Genomic DNA, 20,114 nt, shown 5'->3' on the forward strand with positions numbered 1-20,114 from the left:
TATATATATAGCGTCTTAGATATAAGATCTCACCAGCCCCTAAGTGATTAGTTAAGCAGGCCATCAACAGTGAAAGGCAGGGGGATCTAATTGCAGAAGCACCCTGACTGGCCTACATGTGCTTCCCACACCACCAGGTGTCCCCAGACAGATGCTGACAGACCTGTAGGTGCCTGCTCACCTGAGCCTCCATGCGTGCCCGACGCTCCTCCTCCTCCTTCCTTCTCCTCATGTTCTCATTCTCCTGCTTGGCCTCTGTCACAGCCTGAAGGAACTGATCAAAGATGCCGAAGAACTCATCGGGCTGTATTTTGTCCGTGTCTTCTCCAAAGTGTTTCACAGCCTTGGAAAACTAGGAGGGAATCACAGCATTGTAGTGGTTGGAAGAAACCTATAGAGATTATCCAGTCCAACCCCCTGCTAATGAAGGTTCCCTACAGTAAGTTCCAAAGGAAAGCATCCACATGTGTTTTGAACAGAGACTCCACAACCCACAGCCAACCTGAGCAGCCTCTTCCAGCACTCTGTCACCCTCTCAAAGTGAAAAAGCTTTTTGCCACATTCATGTGGAACTTTGGAGAGAGAGCAGACAGGAGGTTGTCAGGTTGTGGAGACACCATGCTGCTGAGACCCCAATGGAAAGCCTTAGGCCTGATGGAGTGGCAGTGGTGGAGAACAGAGTTAACAACAGGGCTTTGATTAGCCAGGCCTTGTCTTAAACATGACATAAATTGTCTGCCATCTGATTTTCTGAGCATTAGCTGCCCCGTAAGCCTTCCAGGAGATGTCCTGTAGGCCCCTCTCCCAAAACACCCCACCAACCCTTTGCACCTCTGGCTCTGCTCAGCCTCCAGCTCGACTTCATTAAACCAAGCAGTAGTAAAAACAAGGAAGCAAAATATTGTGGGACTGAAGACTGAAGACATAAAACTAATAGTAAACACGGCAGGGGAAGGGAAACTCACACTTTTAAGTTTTCTTTGAAGTATTTTTGGGGTATTATTTATCATTGCCACATGCTCTGCTATTGAAACCAAATGTGTTGGTGAGACTTCTAAAAGATGTTTCTGCCCAGGCTCAGGCACAGCACTGGGTAGGGAAATGGGAAGTTTTCCGGTCTTTTGTACTATTTGCACACCATTAGTGTGAGTGAGTCCAATAAGGCTGTAGCAAAGGTCAGGACAGGACACCCACTCTCTGCTGATGCATCCTGGTCCCCAAGGAGCCACAGGATTTATTAGTTGCTTTGATTTTGCTCTGTGGAGTGAGAGGAACATTTTTAAAGCCTGCCAATACGATCAAGTAAGTCTTATTTTCTGGGGTGTCTCAGCCTCTTCAAAAGACACTTAGGGCATTTTTCTTTCTTTGTTTATTTATGAGACTTAGCATTTCAGGATGCAGAGGAAGATCTGAAAATTGCCACTGTATCAATTAAAAACATCGAGGTTATTCTTGTTGATTTTCATGAAGACACTGACATTTCTGTACAGCATAACATTTCACTGACATGTTGCTGAAAGAAGGGAAGCAAAGAGTGCTTGGGTATCAGAGATGTCAGCCAATGGCTACTAATTTGCTCAGATTTAAGCCAGCGTGTTGGGAAGAGAGGACGATAACACAAGAAGCCATGTGGCTGTTGGTGGCTGTAGAGCAATGAATTAAAGCACTGCTCTGGGGAAACTGAGCCTTTTAAGCAGCATCTCTAAGCAGGTCTGAAGTTGGCATCAATCTCTGTCCCCTCCTCTGATGGACACAACTCTCCCAAGGCTAGCCCCTCCCTTGCCCTTCCAACAGACAGACAGGTATCTCAAGGTATTGTACACCATGTCTCGTGTTTGCTGGCCTGACCTTTGATCCCATGGCGCATTGGGTTGTGGAGCAGGAATAAAGCCCTGGGGACAGACAGGGACGTGCCATCCATCTACCACCCACTCTGGACAAACCACAAGGAGCAGTGCTGTTTTCCTCATGTCAGGGTCTCAGCAGGACACTCACCCTACCTCACATCTGTGTGATCTCTTGGGGGATATTTGAGATGACACACACAGCAAATGCTCTGGGAAGGCCAGGGCTGTTCCTCCTCTGCTGGCTAGATTAGGGGATGAAACACTGCCCAGATCAGATCTCAAGGGCATTGGTAACCTTACCAGTTCTTTTGCTTCTGCCAGAAGATCTTCAACATCTGAGAAGCTGAAGCTGGCTAGAGTGATGAACTGGCTGACAACAGACACAAACTTGTCTCCTGTTTGCTGAACTTGAGACTTCTGGAAGTCCAGCTCCTTTGGGAAACAAACAAACAAGTAAACAAACACATAAATCCAGCCAGGATTTAATGAGGGACACAAACATCACTGGTCCCTGTCAGTGCTGCTGGGTTTGTGCCCATGTCAGTGTTGCACTGTACCATTGCTCCCTCTTGCAATGCATGAGACCTTGGATTACCCCATTTTATGATATCTTAGCCATGCTATGCTTCTGAGACCAAATCCTCTGGGAAAGATGCTGAAAGCAGCAATTAATAAGACAGAGAGTCCTTAAGGATACCTTCACTTCTTCACCATTCCAGATGAGCTGCCCAACCTGAGCCCTTGTCCTCTGAGGTTTTACGGCCAAAGAGACACCGCAGCACATTACAGGTCCTGCTCCATGGGTACTACACTTAACTTCCTCTGGTGTGTCAGACACAAACCATGCATGTGCCCAACCAACATACAGTAGCTTCAGTGCCCCAACAGCCCTAGGAGGACAGGTGCACGTACAGGACAGGAAGTGAAAGTGCAGAAGATCTCCAGAAAATACAGTAAGGCAGCTTTGCTTTCTCCCTCGCCTCCATCCCTGCAGAGGGATGCCCTGATGCTGGAAGCCAGGCTGGACTACATTTGATTTAAATAATACTTACAGTCTCCACTGCTCTCAGGCCACTCCTCAGTGTGTTTATTTCTTTCTCCAGCTCAGTCATGCTGTTGGAAACGGCAGGATGTCAGTTTTCAACTTCTCCAGCACATTTTCCAGCTCTCCCACCAACACAACCGTGCTTTTCCACTGAACAGACTGCAGTGCTGCTCACACTGCCTCCTATTTGCAGGCTGGCATGTGCTGAACAGGAAATCATTCTGACAGCCTCTAAGCAAAGGCAGCTGCCTATCTGAAAGTGACTGCTGATGCTTGCTTGAAAGCAGAGCACTTCTCTGTGCTTGTAATCAAAGGGAATGTGCTAAAAATCCCAGAGCAGGCAGCAGTGGGATGGAGGAAGGGGCACTCCTCATCCGTGTCCTTTGTGATGGTAGGGCTGCTGTCATTGCCTGCTCCCATCTCTTTGTATCAGCAGAATATAACTGTCCTATTGCACAGTGGACAGTTATAGCAGCAATAATGATGAGGTGAATTCCACACAAAGCATCCTTCTCACCCTATGGACCAGAGCAGCACTCCTTAACAGAAAAAGCTTTCCTAAGGGGAGGCAACCCAAATATAGAGAAATAAAAATAAATGATCATGACTGGCACTGAGGCTGTTTACACAAGGCTCGAGTCCCCAGTGTGCCGAGATTGAGCACTTATGGGTTTCTCCCATACAAGTGATCAGGAGCTTTCTCACAAAGACTTGATGACCACAGGCTTGAAGCCTTTCCAGGGGTGCCTTCCCTATGTCATGGGGCAAGCGTTCCTGGCAGGTCTAAGTCTGGGAAAATGAAGCTGTGGGAGCCCCGTGCTCTAGCAGTTCATTAGTAGTGGTGGGGCTGACAGAGGCGGCAATTTTCCTTCACAGCTGCAGGGCTGGGGGGAATTGAGGGTTTTCCAGAGATTCAGAAACTTTTTGGTTTTGCTGTAGATTGGACTGAACCCAACCATTACATGTGGTGTCCAGTTTAGCACAAAACTGATAAAGTTCAGGGAAAAAGGCCTCTCTGTAGACGCTTTCTTTCCCATACATGTATCTGTACAACAGCTGCAGAGCATGAGAAAGAAGCCTGCAGGCAGCAGGCAGGGAGCGATGCCTGCATCACAGCAACCACCCACTCCTCTCTGCCCAGGTGTTCGGCCCAACCCCTGCAACGTAAAATTATTGTGTGCTTTAAATGCAAGGATGCTCATCACCCCAAATGCTTTGTATGTTCTTCTATAGAGAATCCACCCTTAAGAGCACTGAAACTTAAAGAGACCTGTGAGCTTCATGTGTATTTGCTGTCTCATCTCCAAAAAGGGGCAGTTTAAGGCCCTCTCTGTGTCTATGGATTATGTAGGCGAATGCTCTCAGCCACACAAGTGCTGCTCACAGAAATGTATAATCTCTGACTCCCTGTCACAGGCTCAGATCCCCACAGCAGCACAGTACATAAGCTCCTGCTCAGCTTTAAGACCAAAACAGAGCCCCATTGATTTCAGAGGGACTTAAGCGCATACTTGAGGGCTTTGCAGAGCAACAGCAGATTCCTCCTGCACTTAACGCTAAGCACGTGCTTAAGGGCTTTGCTGGACGGGGCCTCTCCAGACTGCAGCAGCCCACTCCATGAGTGTGCAGGCTCCCCATGTGCATTATAGGCATCAAAAGCTCCATGCTGGAGGCAGGAGTGCTGGACCCAGAGGGCACCAAGCCTCTCTAGCTGGTGCCCCACACAGCAAAGCCTCCCCGCTGCACCCAGATAAAGAGCTGCCTTTTATCTGCAGCCACACCGCAACCGCTTCCTACCAGATTACTTGACGTACCATTAGAAATTAATTAAATGCTTCTGCGGTGAGATAACAGCAGGAAACAGCTGCCGTAAGCAGCTCTCCTCCCTTGCAGCCAGAGGCTCACGGCCCTTTGGCTGCAGGGACTGGGATTTAAAGCCACAAGGTGATGCTTGCTGCAGCACCGACTCTGTGCTTCTGTCCCTGTGGGTGCAGGGCCGTGGGAGTGTGATACAGAAAGGCAGGCTGAAGCAAGAGAAGATGCAACCCCACAGCCCCATGTAACCCACTCTAATCCCTGCTTACTTGACTTTGGCTGCCTGCGGGATGTCTCGCAGCTCCTCGTGCAGACGGAGGACTTTGGGATATTTCTTTTCAACAATAGTGATGAGATAGTGCAGAAGAGTAATGTTCCTAGGAGGAAGGAACAGCGAGGTTAGTGTGGTGCTGGTGAAATCCCAATCCTCACAACTGTTTTGGGATCCCTGCAATAATGCTGCCCACTGTCTGGAGTGCAGAGCAGGGGACGTGGGCCAGGTCTGTCCCACCACAGCCATAGTGCAGAGCAGCCTGGTCCCTGCATCAAGAGGGAGGGATCCACTGGAGGTGCCTGAATGTCACCGCCCCTTCCTCCATCATCTCTGCTGCTTGGTAAAGGCTGGGCAGGTTTGGGATCTGACCCAGCTCCTCTCTCCCTGTACACAAAGCTCAGAGAGGGTGAATGAGCACCGCAAGGGCAGCCTCAGCTTGGGGTGGCTGCACAGGAGTTCTCTGCAGAGACCAGTCTAAAGATCCCTCCTCTGGCTTCTCAAAGGGAAAAAGAGCTCTTGGAGAATGATCCTCCACACCAGCCTTGATTGGCACTGAGTAGCCTAGAAAGGAAAGCTCCCACCCATCTTCATGCTGACTGCAGCTCGGATCCCTCTAAACTTTCTGTGATCCAGAATGCTTGTGCCATGGGATGTGCCACTCCAGCAGTGCTGGAGCCCATAGAAACTACTGAGGAAGAGGGCAGGGGATGCTCACTTGTCAATGCTGGACTTTGTGTCCGCGATCTTGTTCAGGCTGGAGATCTTAAACCCGAAGGCGTTTCCCCTCTGTCCTTTGTTCATGTAGTTCCCGAAGGCCAGGACCACCTCCAGCAGCTGCTGCAAGCTGCTGCTCTGCAGCACTGCCTTGGAGCCAGCACGGATGGCTGCAAGGAGAGAGGTGCAGGATGTCACCTGCAAGCCACAGCACCTGCACCACATCAGTCCCCTGCCCTGCAGTGCTCCCTCCATCCCTGCCATCTCCACCAGAAGCAGTCAGCGGATGCAGTCACTTGCCTTCCACCTTGGGTTTGACTTCTGCAACTCTCTCTGCAAACTTCTTCTTGAAGTAGAGGGACTGCAACCTTTGCTGATAATGGTTTATCCTGCCAGAAAAAAAGATAACAAGAGAGGTGCAGGCTGAGCTTTACTTGCTCCAGGCAGAGCTCTGCTGCCCAGCTGTTCACAGCCGGGCTTACAAAGCACTCCTGAGCCATGGTGATTAAAAAGCAATGACTGCATTTCCCCCGGAACCTATGCTGGTTGGAAAAAATAAATGACAACTGAAGCTACAGCCATCACTGGGCAGATGCTGATGGGTTCTTAAGCACATGTGTAAGCTATCCTGAACACAGCAGGTTCAACAAGTGCATTTGTACATTCTATTGCTATGAATAATCAGTTAATTTACGACCACTCCTGGACAGAGATGTTGATGAGATCTGGGCTCCCAGTGGCTTTGCAGTGAGCTGTGGCTGGAGACAGACACATTAGCTACCAGTGCTAATGAGATCTGACTTTCAGATGCCCCAAGTGACAATGTCCCCCTGGACCTGGGCAGCACAGCCACCAATACATCCCAACCCAGCCCTTTCCTGGGCAATTTGGGAATGGCTCTGCCCATGTCAGTTGTGCTTAGGCTAAACAAGATCTCACTTGTATGCACATGGCAGCCTGATTTGAGTCACTCAGACCAGGACCCATGGGAGATGTGTTCACAGCCAAGGCCACAGGGTAGGCTGACATACTGATCAGAAGTGACAAAGACATCACACTTGGTTACAGACCACAGGGCAAATTAAAGAGCTATGCATGAAATCAAGGAAAATATTTGCATTAGTACATTGTGCTTCCAAGAGATGAAGGCACAGGAGCAACATTTTAGCAGGAGAAAGAAAGGTAACCTGCAAAAGGAAGGCTAATTCCATCTTTCAGCCCCGAAGGCTTGGTTCTGAACTTCACAGCTCTGTCCTGTCTGATTTGACACTCAGCAACCCCACAGTGCATTGCCGTGGTGTTCTTCAGTGCATTTCTCAGGGAGAACAGGAGCGTTTCTATTTTTGATCTGCTGGAATGAAGTCGCATTGCAAAACTCTCTGACTTATCAAACAAGTGACTCGCTCGAAGTTCAGCTAAGAAACTCCTCAGAGAAAATTTCAAAGAGCTCAATACTCAGCTGGAGTTAAATAACGAGCTTCAAGATTTTAAACCAGAACCCCTGGAGGATGTGCATGCAAAAGATAAGGTCCCTGAAGACCTGTAAGGCATAAATGATTGCTGCCAGGATCAGGAAGAAATGACATTTCCTCTCTGTCTCATATATTCTCAGGAGCCTTGGGGACGAGTCATTCCTGAAGGTGACGAGTGGAACTTATCTTTACAGCAGGGCAAAATTTACATAAATCAGTCTTCAGTATTCATTAGGATATATTAGTACAGAGGGGGAAGGAGCATTGCAATGGCACTGTTATCATTCAAGCAGCACTTCCCACCTGAACCATGATGCAGACAATGGACTGTTCTGCACAGCTGTGCCAGACTGAGCTTTTCCTACCCAGGCAGGAGGGTAAGTGTGTTGGGAGATGCTCTGTGAGTATCATCTCCCCGTCCCCTGCTCTGACTGCTGCTGCTTTCTGGAATGTGCAGCATTTTGAGTGATCCTTATGGATAGGAGCGACTCGCCTGCCCTCCCATCCATCTACCCACGCTTCTTGATGCAAAAAGCAGCAAGCAGGGCCTACTGCCCATCCAGGCTCCATGACATCCCATGGGTCAGCCCACCTGCTCATTTCGAAGAGAAACCGGTCAGCCTTGGCCATGCGGTCCAGTTCGTGCTTATGTTCTTCCAGCAGGTCAATGTCACCCTTTTCTGGAACAAACTTCAGGAGCTAAGGAGAAACACAGTTGTAGACATGAGATCCATGCACAGCTCTGAAGTTTTTTCATGAACAAAGCAGTGATTTAGTCACTTGAACCTCCTGCCTTTTCGATCTGCATGGTGATCTATGAAATAAGTGCATTCCAGCTGTCCCTTTGTCCTTCCTCCCTCTGCCACATCACATTGGCATCTCTTGCTTCTGCCCTGCAACCACTCTGACTTTACAACAGATATGCTGGGTCTACATCAAGGTTTCCACATCAGATCTGCCAAACTAGATATGAGAGTCTCTTGCTGAAAATCCACACTACTGCAGGCAGAAAGTTTGGACAGGTGAATAAAATGCTTCTAAAGGCACCCAGAGGGGGTGAAAAGCTGAATTCCTTTTTTTTTGAGGACCACAAAAATGCTCAGAGACCTTTCAGAAATAACCCCCACCAAGCACAAACTTCAACCTTCGGCCACCAAATGGCTCAGCGCTGGGTCCCAGTCAGACACAGGTACCAGCACATAACAGAAGGGCTATTCTGCCCTCAGTGCTGATGCTACAATTTAGCTGCCTTCATTCCTGATTTTCCCACAACGCTTTGGATGGTTCTCAACACGAAGATGTCAAATAATATGGGGCCTAACACATCTCAGAGCCACAGCTTGATCCAAAACTCTATGTGTGGCCTCATTATAAGGCATGATGCCAACCAGGAGGAGCACGGGATGCACTGCCCACCTGCTCCAACATGTCTTTTGGGAGGTCCTCCTGCTCGTCCATCGTCAAAATGGCTCGTTTGATCTCCTCATTTGAAAGCTTCAGCCTAGGGGAAAAGAGGGAGAAGGAGGATTAATTGCATGCATACAGTGGGACAGATTGAGGAGTATGTCCTCAGCCACCCATCAGCATGGCCAGGTTCATGTGGTCCACCAGCCCTCCCAAACTCTTTCATATGGAGTCTCCTTCTAAGCAGAAAGAGAAAGGAACCTAAAATCTGGGGAAGCAAGCTGAGGAAACTGATAGAAGGACACCCACATTTCCTCCTGAGCTGAGCATCCATCAATCACAGTTTAATAGATCTGCAGCAATGTGTGACCACTCCTTGTGAGGACTGGGATTGCAATAGCACAAATATTTTTTCCTCATATTTTTGCAGTGCAGTTGATTAAACAATCTCAGTGCAAAAGAAGGTGAGTCCCTTCTTCCCTCTGCAGGAGCTTTGGGCCAAGCACTGCCATCACAGACCCGGCTATCTTCAGAGTCTCTGGGTATGTGCTGAACAGCGAGCGTGCCTTTTTAAGCCCTGCTCATTAAAAGCAAACCCAATAATAAAACAGAGACACACAATAAAAGGGCTGAGCAAACTTTTCTCAGAAATCACCAAAACACCATGCCAAGAACAAGAGGCTGCTTCAGGATCGGCAGAGAGCAATCACAGGGCGCCAGAAGAGAACAGCTTCTCAGACAACGTGATGGGAAAGGGGCCAGGGAAAGCTAGAAGCTTATCTATAACCACAATAATTATCATTGTTGGCAGCAGCTGTCGAACGCGAGCCGTCTGAGAGGAACGGGGTCACGGTGCTTGCTGTCACAGGGATTTAAGGCCAGCAGCTCGGCGATGCAAAGTGACAGCCCGCCGGGCTGAGCTTGCTTGCGTGGCTTTTGTAGGGTCCGGCGAAGGATGTAATAAGTGTGAAGGGGAAAAACAAATTCGGCCTGGAAGGGGACGCGCCCTCCTGAAAAGCCACATTCATTTGAGAAAAACGCTCCACACTGCCTCGCTGCAGAGAGGAATCAGACGAGCCATTCACCGCCAGCACACTCAGAATGGATGGAGCAAAGCCCTGATTTGCATCTTGCAGAAGGCAGCACGCTAAAAATACACACGTGTACACCCAGAGCAGAAGCAAAGGCAGGGTTTCACTGAGCAAGATGCTGCAATGCACCGACGTCGGCATTGCTGGAGCGTTCTTAAAAAAGAGGGAAAAAGCAAATGTTAAAAATATTCTTGTGCTGCATTACAAGCTGAAGGAAAATGCAGTGATCTCACTGTGCAGTAATTTCTCCCAAAGCAAGGGAAGCAGGCAAAAAAATAAATCTACAGAGAGAGATAAAGTATCTCACTGGCCGTAATCTTTCCACGCTGCAAGCCAGACAATAGCTGTTTAGCTTACAAACGTCTGGGTTAAACAAGGGGCCAAGCCTGCAGGTCCTTTCACATGTGAAAGGCGGCTCGCTCCTACAACACCCAGCCTTCCGCAGCAGCAGAGCACAGATCTGCTGCTCTGTCTTGCTCAGATGGGCACAGGGCTTGATAGACAGTTTGTTGGAGATGCAGGGGCTGAGCCGAGCCTGCAGAGGTCCCTGGGTGCAGGCAGCACAGGATGGACCTCACAGCATCCCCAGGGCTGAGGAGCCCAGGTGGTTGCAAACTGCTGGAGGAGAGCAGGTCTAGATCTGCTGAAAGTCAGGGCCCACTCCTCCTTGGCATGTTATGTATTTATGTTGCTAAATATATCAGTGCTTAGAAATCATGATGCTGGGAAAAATCATACAGCCCCACGCCCTGCTTGCTGGTCTTCCAGGGAGGGACCCAAAGGGAAGGGCAGGCAGGCAGTGCTCATTCCTGTTGGATTAATTAATGACAACACATTTCCAGCCATCACTACGAGATAAAGATGGGCTGGTGATGGCATATGAAGACCTTTACTCAGAGAGGTGCCTCCAATGCCCCTGCAGTAAAGTGCTTGAGTAGCTCCCCTTCATGTCAAAGGGGCTGTTTGTGTGCTTGTGTGCACAAACATTTGCTGAATTAAGCTGAACCTGCTCTGATTGCATGCAATGCAGGGGAGCAACCCTGGTCCTGCTGCTTTGCTCTCCAGCAGATTGCTGATACGGATGTACTCATCCACATGCTGCTCTAAGCTCCACTTTCACTGTAATCCCTGTTACTCTGACTACTGCATTTGAGGAAATAAGGAAATCCCTAGAAGCAATGCAGAGCAGAAACCAGGCACTGTTCCCCCACCCGGAGGTTTTGTTTGCAGACACCAGCCTGCAGTGTGCCAGGGAAGGAAGCCACATGGGCAGCCCATACTGGCCCTGCTGCCTGCAGTCAGACAAGGCAGGATTTGGGTAATGCACCCACAAACCCATCCTACTCACTGCACTGCCTGGGGTGGCTGGCCCTTGGTGCCACAAAAGCAGAACAGCAGCTTGGTGAAGCAGTGACCATTTTTAATGGAGTTGGATTTTACTGCTGTTGGACATTATTTTTTCCCCAGAGTGCAAAGACCCCCTTTTAACCACCAAAGAACAAACAAAACCCAAGCTGAAGAAGATAAAAGGTGATATGAAGCCCCTCTTGGGGCTAAGCACCCCATTCAGAGCATCTCCCTGTCTCATGCTACCCTGCAATGGAAGGTGTATGGCTACAGCTGCAGCTGCCCCCCCATGGATGAGCAGCCCCCTCAGGCTGGAGCATGACACCCCTGACCACCACATCAGCCATACCTGGAGAGAAGGATGTTGCAGTTCTGAGCTCTCCGGCCATCGATGACTGAGAGCTCCTTGACTTTGTGCCGGGAACTCAACGTGTCATCAATAGCATCTTCCTTCTGCAAAAATAACAGGGAGAAAAAAGAAAAAAAAAGCATGGAGAAAGCATTTAGTACTCTCAGCACATACCACTGCAACACACAGCGGGCCCCCATTAATCAGGAGTGTCACCATGGGTTACGGGTAAAACCCATAGCCTGCAACTGAAATACAGTAAGTCGCTTCATAAACCAGCACGGGCTTTGAAGCCACTGGTTAGAAATGTAAATATTTTCTCAGACAGGGAAGATTTAAGAATCTGCAAACGCACAAGCGCTGCTGAATAAATAAAGCAGGGCTTTCTTAGCATACATATTTGTGATACTTTGTTCAGCCCTCACATGAAATACTTCATTATGGGTGGCTGCACGCAGTCATGACCGCTGTTGTCCTGTTCTCCAGCCATTTGCAGCCGCCCTTCGCACACCAGACCCAACAGCAAATCCACCAACAAAAGCTACCAGACTTCCAAATGCAACCTGCAGCATTTGAGGCTCTTTCAGGGAAATGCTTCCAAAACAAGGGATTTGAAAGCACAAACCCCTGTGGTACGAGCACCTGAATTTCCTCAGCAGCTGTTACCTTCCAATGAACAGCAATGTACAGTGCTGTGGCTGCACACGGATGGGCAGATAAAGCTAACAGTGATCTCATAGTGTTGCCCAAGGAGCACAGTTTCAATTGACCACGTGACATGTTTAGTAAGGTTAAGAAATTAAAACCTGGCTATTCAACCCTGCTGGGAGGAACATAACCCAGAGCTGCGAGGTCTCACGTGCTGCAGATGAGCACTAAATATTTCAGAGATAGAACAACCACTCTTTGGGTAGAAAACAAGCAAAGAACACTTCACTTTTTACTCTTTTTTCTTGCATGAATTAAAAGAACACCTATAAAGAACAGCAAACTGCTGGGGTAAGTGGTGCAGAGCTCTGCTGAGCTCCTCCTGTAGATACAAGTGTGTTCATCTCAGTCTTTAAGGGAGCCTCTGGGCAGGGTCTCCCAGCAATGGTCGGCTTCCCTAATAAAGATCAGGCTGGACAAGGCTCTGAGCACCTGATGGAGCTGTAGGTGTTACTGTCCATGGCCATGGAACAGATGGCCTTTAAAGGTCCCTTCCAACTCCATTGACTCCATGACTCTATGATACAACTGCGACCCACTGCATGCATCCCCATGTTCCCAGCCCTGCCCTCACCGCTCCAACACTGCAGATGCTCACTTACCTGCCGGGAGTTACCGCTCACAAAGAAGTCCTACAGCCATAGCAGAAGCATGGAAAAAGGCAGTAAAAACACATGCAATTCAGTGATCTCGGCAAAACCCAAAGGAATCAAAGCACGGTCAAGGGAAGGGCATCATACAGAGGGGTGGGCAGAAAGGGGGAAAGCGCTCGGGGTCGGCCAGTGCCAAAAAAGGGAGGGTGGGAGAGTGGTGGGGATGAAGGGATGCAGAGGAGGAGGAGGAGGGAGGGAAGGGGGGATGCTGCATGGATGGGTCACACCAAGGTGCTTTGGCGCTACAGGGGACCCTGCCAAGCCCTGCCACCAGCGCCGGCCCCACGCAGCACCGCTCAGCCCGCCGCGCCAGGGAAGAAAATTGCTGGTTTTTGTGAATCTGAGAGGATGAAATGTCATCACGACTGCCAGGAAAAACAGGGCTTTCAAGTGGAAATAACGAGATTCTCATCCCGGAGCAAATCTTGCCGCAGCAAAACTTTACCATTCGCCATGGCAACACGTTTCCCCTTGACTTGTCCTCCTGCAGGGATGCTCCCCCAGTGCCCAGCCTGCACTTCGCCCTTCCCAGGACCCTACAGCCCCGCTCAGCAGGCTGGAAGCACGTGCAGCAACACCGCTACCATGAGACCACACACACACACAAGGGAGTTTCTCCTCCTTGTTTGCTGGGCTGCATCCTTTTTTGTACGTGTGTGTGTTGTTGGCTTGGCTCAAGGTCCAGCATAACTGCGATGGGGAGGGAGACTGCAAAGGTGCGTAAGTAGTTTGTTGTGTGTTGAGTGCTGTTGTTTTATTTCTGAAAAGAAGGCACGCAGTGGCCAGAGGTCAGCTGCAGGGAGGGAGGGAGGCTCCAAATGCAGTTCATTTACAAGAGCTCTTCCTCCCACCCCTCTGCTCGGAGGTGACGCAGGTTTTTCCTTGACCAGCTGCCAGCACTTTATCAGCCCAGGAACTGTGCGTGGGTTTGGTTTGGTGGGAGAATGGGAAATGGCTCTGTTGACAACACAAAACATCCCAGGTTTGACCACGGGTGCCTGGCAGGAGGTTGAGCCCGTGTCTGAGCCCTCTCTCCCCATGGTTTACAGTATGCAAATGGTTCCCAGCAAAGGTTCAAGACATACAACAACAACGTGTGAAGCTTTCCTGGAGCGTGAAAAAAATAACGCTGCAGCCGAGAAGCAGAACAAAACGTGCTGGGAGACAAGGAAACATCAGCCAAGAAAAGAAGGAACCAACCCTTTGCTGAGCATCCCAGCCACTCAGCGGAGGTGCCAGGGCTTCCTTCGGCAGCGGCTTTGCAAGGAAAGGGGGACCAACAGCCCTAAATAAAGATACCCAAGCTGCTATTGCTGTATTTCAAAGAGACGTGATGAAAAATGCAGCCCTATGACTGAGCCAGACCTGAGGCTGCTGCCAAGGCAGAATTGGACTCCATGGATCAGAAGGGTTGGTAAAGGTATTTGACACAACGACCTGTGATGGCCCTGTGTGTTTTCCTTCTGTATCTTGCAAGGTTGGTAAGTGCTGATACACAATCCTAGGGGCAGGGGATGTTTCCAGAGCCCCATGACAGGAGGATGCAGGCTGGTGGCTGCCACGGAGCTGGGTGGGAGCTGCTCTCCTGGTAGCCCTGGACAACTGACCCTGGTCTGCCAGCACAGGGTGGGGATGCTCCTGGGGTGGATCCTGGGGTACTTGGTGGGGAAGGGCTCTTTCCCAAGAGCTGCACAGAGCCTTTATGTATGTCCCAGCCCAGGATGTGGGAAAAGCATTCAAGGAGATGCTTAAAACTAAGAATGTAATTAAGTCTGTGTGCTACTGAGATGGGGATTTCCAGGCACTACAGCAACACAAGCTGCTAATTCTCATCTGTAACAGAGCCACCTCTCCTACAGCAAAGGGTAAGCTGTGAGCTATCAGTACATTAGTTTTTATCATCCTTGCCCAACAGGACAGGTAGTTCTCACTGCACTTATTTGCCAGAGTGATGAGGCACAATCACAGCTCCTATCCATAAAATCACAGAATGCCTTGGGTTGGAAAGGACCTTAATGTTCATATAGTTCTGACCCCCTTCTGTGGGCTGGTTGCCCCCCACCAGACTGAGCTGCCCAGGGCCCCATCCATGGCCTTGGGCACCTCCAGAGATGGAGGCACTCACAGTTCTCTGGGCAACCAGTTCCAGTGCCAACAAGCAGAGACCCTCTAGACACCAAAACTTTGTAGTGGTGGTAAAAAGTAGGAAGTATTTACAATTTTTGGCCACCATTCCTAGGTACACAATCCAATAAGAGAAGAACGAAACTGCCTCAGAGAGCTGCATTTTTCATCTCAACAGCACAGCTTTGCATGCTCAGGAGGTGCTGGAGTGAACAAGACCCTGTCATTGTGGAAAACTGGGCACTCCCATGGGCCCCACCTACCCCATGAGCACCCTGGGGACTCACAGGTGGGTGAGGACATGAGTTTGGTACCAGGGACATTGTCACAGAGATCCACTTGCATAAGACAGTGCTACTAAGAGGCTTTACTTGGCCATGATGAATTTATGTGTCATGCTCCCATAGATGGGACTGGCAGCAGCTGAATTCTAGCCACAGCAGCACCTCACAGGTGCTTCCCCTCCCTTTCCCCATCTCCCTTCCAGATACTCTCACACATGAGAACATCTGCCAGTCCTATCCCACCTCTGGCTCCCATGTTCAGCTCCTTTTCAGTGCTTATCCCATCTGGGACACAAACCCATGCCACAGATCTCCCTACAGCATCAGCCCGAACTAACCAGCCACCTCACTCAGCAGGACCTCAGTCAAGTCAAATAATGTTCAGATTTCTGCCAGGCAGTAATTAGCAGCACATCGGCTGACTCTCTGACCCTGGCCAAAAGGCAGGCCATCCACTGACAAGCTATGCTTCTATTCTTACTTCCTTTGAATTTCCATCTCATCTTTTCCACATTCAGAAGGCCCTTGTCAAGCTCCAAAAACGTGGGGGGCAAGAGCCAGCACTGTATCACCTATTCCCAAAACACACCAGGCCAGCACCTACTCCTAGTTTGTTACTCTTGATCTCTGTTCTGCTCTAATCCAACCTGACCTTGCCCTCCATTAGCCTCTAGAAGAGAATAAGCTTTCACACTGTCTAAGAAGATTATGTTCGGGTCTGCTCCTTCCCAGCCCCATCCCTGTGTCTGAGCCCGGCCACTGCAGGACAGCCTGGCCTCTCCTGCCCACCTTGCAGCCAGGTGGGCATAACATTTTCAGCCTCTCTCTCTCTCTCTCTCTCACTTTTTTCTTGCATTCCTGAAAAACCTCATAGCTTGTCAGCACTGACGCTCCTGTCGCAGGTGAAACAAGTGTCTTACTTTCTTCATGTACTATGATGCCTTCCAAACTGGTGCCATATTGCTTGAGAAGGAGACTAAAAAGCAGAGACTTTTGTCTGCAGCATCATTCTTTTGGTTTGGGACTTGCATTTTATTCAAAGCTCACATACTCCTCTGGGCTCACTACAAAAATAAAAGAAGAGATCCACCCATGGTAGATGTGGGTAAAGCTTAGTCCTTCTTGGTCAGAGAGGGATATAAATTTTCCACCCAATACAGAGACATGAAGCAGTGGCTGTTAAGAGCGATCCAAAAACATTACCCAACCGTGGCCACATCTGGGGGTTATTTTCATACACTCCCTGTCATTTTTGTTTGTTTTGTGATCCATCATCCTGACACAGGCATTCCCATGCCATGGCAAACGCGGTCAGGTACATGGGCAGGGGTAAAGTCAGTCACATCTAGCTGTAAGCTACCATTTCAAGGCAAAGGCGCCAGCAGGCAAATGAGAGGATAGACCAGATCAAGTCAATCTGGCAGTCAAAGCACTAGAATGAAATAATGGCAGGAGGATTGTTCTGAGACCACACTTGACATCAAGCAACTTCATAATCACGGTGTCTGTCCCAGATGCCTGCGCACAGCCCCGGCCAGACATTACCTGCTGTCTTTGGTAGGCAGAGAACGTCCTTTCCAGGTCTTCAAGATCCAGGATTTTAAACACTTTTGCATCATCTATATCGGTCCACACAGTGCCTGCCAGCTTGTTCTGGAAGACAGAGGGAGCACTGTACATTAGAGTGTCCTACTGCAGAGCAACAAGGCCCTCTGAAAGTGCAAATGAAGAACCTCTGGCTTACCTCTGGCAGCTTGGACCAGTTGAAGGACTTGAGGGCATTCGTTGGCTGCGGGATGCTCTTCTTCTTGAAAGCAAAGCCCAGTGGTGCTCCTGGGGGGGGCATCACCCCATCCAGGGGTGGGGGACCAGGAGGTGGCGGGGGCCCACCTGGAGGAGGTGGTGGTGGAGGTGGCGGTGGGGGACATCCCCCTGGTGGTGGGGGTGGCGGTGGAGGGGGAATGAGGGATCCTGGAGCTGGAGAAGGTAAAGGGCCACCAGGAGCTCCTGGTGGCAAAGGAGGTCCTCCAGGGCCAGCAGCACAGATTGCCCTCTGAGAGAGAAAGAGAGGAAGGACTGGTCACATAGAGGGAGGACACCATTTAAAAACACCTTTGTTTTTGGCCAAAATTTAAGCAACAAAGGGAGCACACAGAGGCTTCAGCACTCTTGACTGAGGACAAATGCAGACAAAGAGGTGAGATAGCCCCATCTCCAGGGATGGTCATCTTGGTGGCCCTACAAACAAGCACCTTTCTCAGCCCCCTGTGGAGCTTGGTCTCCTGAAATCACTCCTCAGCAACTCAGGGGGATTTGGGGTGAGGCAGCAATGGGGAGGAAGTCTGGGGTCTCACCCTGCTCATCTCGTGGAGCTGTGCTGTGAGATCTGCCACCTGCTGCTTGACCTGCTTGTGCTCGCTGGACTCCTTTTCCAGCTTCTCCTTCATCTTGTTCAGTGTCTGCATCATTTCTTCCTTCTCCTGGGCTTTCGCGTCACACTCCCGCTCCTTCTTCTCCAACTTCTGCTGAAGCTCGGTGTGCTCTGAAACAGCCCCCCACACCAGTCCATGAATCCATTTTAATGCGATGAACACTCCAATGTGGCAACCAGCAGCGTGTGGATTTATAAAACCCACAGTGCACACTTTCCTCATAAGCAGCTGAGGGCAGGGAGTGTGTGCCATACCCTGACCAGAGCTGCCTCTGTGCTGCAGACTCCATGAAGAAACAAGAATCTACTTCCTTGGTAAGCCCTATAGCATAATACAGACTCAGCACTCACACAGAGCCCATTCAGTGCAATATGTAAATACTATCTGCCTAGCTTACTTTGCATGCTCAGTTTAGAGTTAATGCCTTTCATTTTTCCATCACTCACCTTTCCGCATTTTTTCCGCTTGCTCTTTCCACTGTTTAACTTCATTTTCATTGACTAACCTAAAAGCAGGAGACAAGCAGTGCTGTGAGACATCCCTCATGCAGACAGCAAACACTGCCAATAAAAAATATGATTGAGAAGCACTGTGCAGAGGAGCTGGGGCTGTGCGGGGTGCAGCTCCCATGCTGGTATTTCAGACATTTCAGCTGCACCTTCCCATGGCTCCTGGCTGCAAGGTTTGCACACTGGCATGTCTTGCTCCCCTCCAGGGACTGTGCCTTGTCCAGTCAAGGAGCAGAAACATCACTGTGAGAGCAGTGAGCAATGAGTAAGGCACAGTGACAGTGACAGTCAAGGGAAAACAGCTCACTGAGGACACAGTGCTTGAGCTTAATTCACATGCACATCTTGTTGAGTGAGTCTAAATGATCCAACTCTGCCAGGGATGAATCCCAAACCTTGCCATCCTGCCCGCTATCCCTCTTGAACAAGTGAACTCATGCAGCAAACCCAAAGAATGGTGGATGAGCACTTACATTCGGACAACATTTTTGATATTGAAGTTTTCCAGGGGAGTGGCGTCGGGGTCCTGCCCTTTGTCACTCTGAATGACAATCTGCTGTATGATCCTGTCCAGCAGCAGCCAGTACTGGACGGTGTTGCCACTTCTTTTATCTGGACAGGAGGAAGGGGAGAGGCTGAGAGAAGCAGCAGGGATGTGGCTGCCCCCTGGGCAGGGGAGCTGTGCTGTGAAGCCCCTGACAGCGCGTGTTTTTGCCCCTCACACTGTACTCACAAGGCATTTGGAGACAGTGGTGCAGGATGGACATAAAGTGCGGATACGCCTCTGTGTGAGTCAGCCTCTTCCTCGTCAGCTCAAACATCTGAGTTGCACTTTTGGTGTCTATGTGAACCTGTAGAAGAGAGCAAAGCGTGGTCTGGCCTCTGGATCAAAGTGAGCAAGAAATCCTACAAGCCATCTGCTCCCAGTGCAAAGAAAAGCCACAAGAGCCGAGTGAAGGTCAAACAGCACTGGACCGCAGCCAGGAGAGAAGAGAGATGGAGCAACAGAGCAGGGCAACAGGAGGCAGGTTTACAGCCACCAAACTTGATCCAAAAGCCAGAACTTTGTTCCGGTCTACATAGGTGCCTTTAAAATGAACTGCCAGTCTCTGCACCAGTAACGTTCACACTCACCAGCTCAAATCTCTTGGCAAATTCCAGTTCATCTTCATTTCTAAGCATTTCAAAAAAATCTAAATGCCTGAGGAAAGAAAGGAAAGAGAAAAAGCCTATTAAAAGTAGATATGTGCATGACAGTAAATATAAGGCAGCCAGTTTGGAACAGCTTCCAGAACAGCTCACTAGCAGGCAGTGGTCCAGAGATAAGTGGGACATGAAACACCAATGAGAACTTCAGTCTATTGCTACCAGGGCCCACATGTTTGCCTTCACTCTTGCCAGCTTGAAAAACCAGTTCAGAAAGACAGAGGGCAAAGTAATTACAGACTTTCCTAGGAGTCTCTTGGAAGAGAAGAGGAGGAGGACGACTGACAGCATCCTACCAGGGTGGCACATCCTTCCCAGCTCAACTCTGTGTGGGAGTGCAGCGGAGATGGGGTTTTTCCTACTCTCAATTTGGTGACACCAAAGCATTTCCTAAAGAGGAGCCAGGATCCATGTGGTTTTCCCCAGAGGCCAAGTCCAAAAACCAGAAATCATGAATGTAAGGAAAGGGGGAAAATAACAGCAGGCTGTGTGTCCCCACTCACCGGTCTAGGGTTGAGTTTTCATGCTCTCTTAGTTTGTCAATGACTGGCTGGATTCCAAGCATGAGAAATTCATATCTCAGGTGGAGTCTGAAATCCAGGCTTTCCTGTGAGGAACAGTTGTAGGGTCAACACAGCAAGGTGCATTTCCTCAGAAAGCTTCTTGAAAACTCCAAGCCCACCAAAAGACCACCCCATGCAAGAGCCCCAGAGCTCACCACGCCTGCCCCCTGGCTCAGGACTGCGTTGATGAAGGACATGATTGCTGTCTTGAGGCTCACTTCATCCCGATACCGTCCTGTGCTCTTGTCCAGGTCATTGATGAGCGTCTGTCAAACGT

General features: G+C 49.7%; 1 protein-coding gene across 4 annotated transcripts in view; it reads right to left on the reverse strand.

Moving 5' to 3' along the window:
* The window catches only part of DAAM1 (dishevelled associated activator of morphogenesis 1), a 76,634-nt gene that overhangs the window by 3,033 nt on the left and 53,487 nt on the right, over window positions 1-20,114 (reverse strand). For 2 of the 4 annotated variants that reach the window (XM_015865786.3, XM_085549625.1), the window contains 19 exons: window positions 19,993-20,103; window positions 19,778-19,881; window positions 19,203-19,269; window positions 18,802-18,919; window positions 18,542-18,680; window positions 18,006-18,064; window positions 17,482-17,669; window positions 16,872-17,180; window positions 16,673-16,780; window positions 12,669-12,698; window positions 11,359-11,462; window positions 8,584-8,668; window positions 7,760-7,866; window positions 5,996-6,084; window positions 5,697-5,865; window positions 4,977-5,084; window positions 2,900-2,960; window positions 2,148-2,279; window positions 182-352 (listed from right to left, as the gene is read on the reverse strand). In XM_015865786.3, the coding sequence (XP_015721272.2) occupies window positions 182-352; window positions 2,148-2,279; window positions 2,900-2,960; window positions 4,977-5,084; window positions 5,697-5,865; window positions 5,996-6,084; window positions 7,760-7,866; window positions 8,584-8,668; window positions 11,359-11,462; window positions 12,669-12,698; window positions 16,673-16,780; window positions 16,872-17,180; window positions 17,482-17,669; window positions 18,006-18,064; window positions 18,542-18,680; window positions 18,802-18,919; window positions 19,203-19,269; window positions 19,778-19,881; window positions 19,993-20,103 (2,259 nt within the window). The remainder of the gene's footprint in view (window positions 1-181; window positions 353-2,147; window positions 2,280-2,899; window positions 2,961-4,976; window positions 5,085-5,696; window positions 5,866-5,995; window positions 6,085-7,759; window positions 7,867-8,583; window positions 8,669-11,358; window positions 11,463-12,668; window positions 12,699-16,672; window positions 16,781-16,871; window positions 17,181-17,481; window positions 17,670-18,005; window positions 18,065-18,541; window positions 18,681-18,801; window positions 18,920-19,202; window positions 19,270-19,777; window positions 19,882-19,992; window positions 20,104-20,114) is intronic. The other 2 variants (XM_085549627.1, XM_085549626.1) reach the window with 1 other exon arrangement.

The sequence above is a fragment of the Coturnix japonica genome, chromosome 5 (genome assembly GCF_054131305.1).
Source record: "Coturnix japonica strain WE chromosome 5, WE-NBRP24, whole genome shotgun sequence".
Taxonomy (NCBI): domain Eukaryota; kingdom Metazoa; phylum Chordata; class Aves; order Galliformes; family Phasianidae; genus Coturnix; species Coturnix japonica.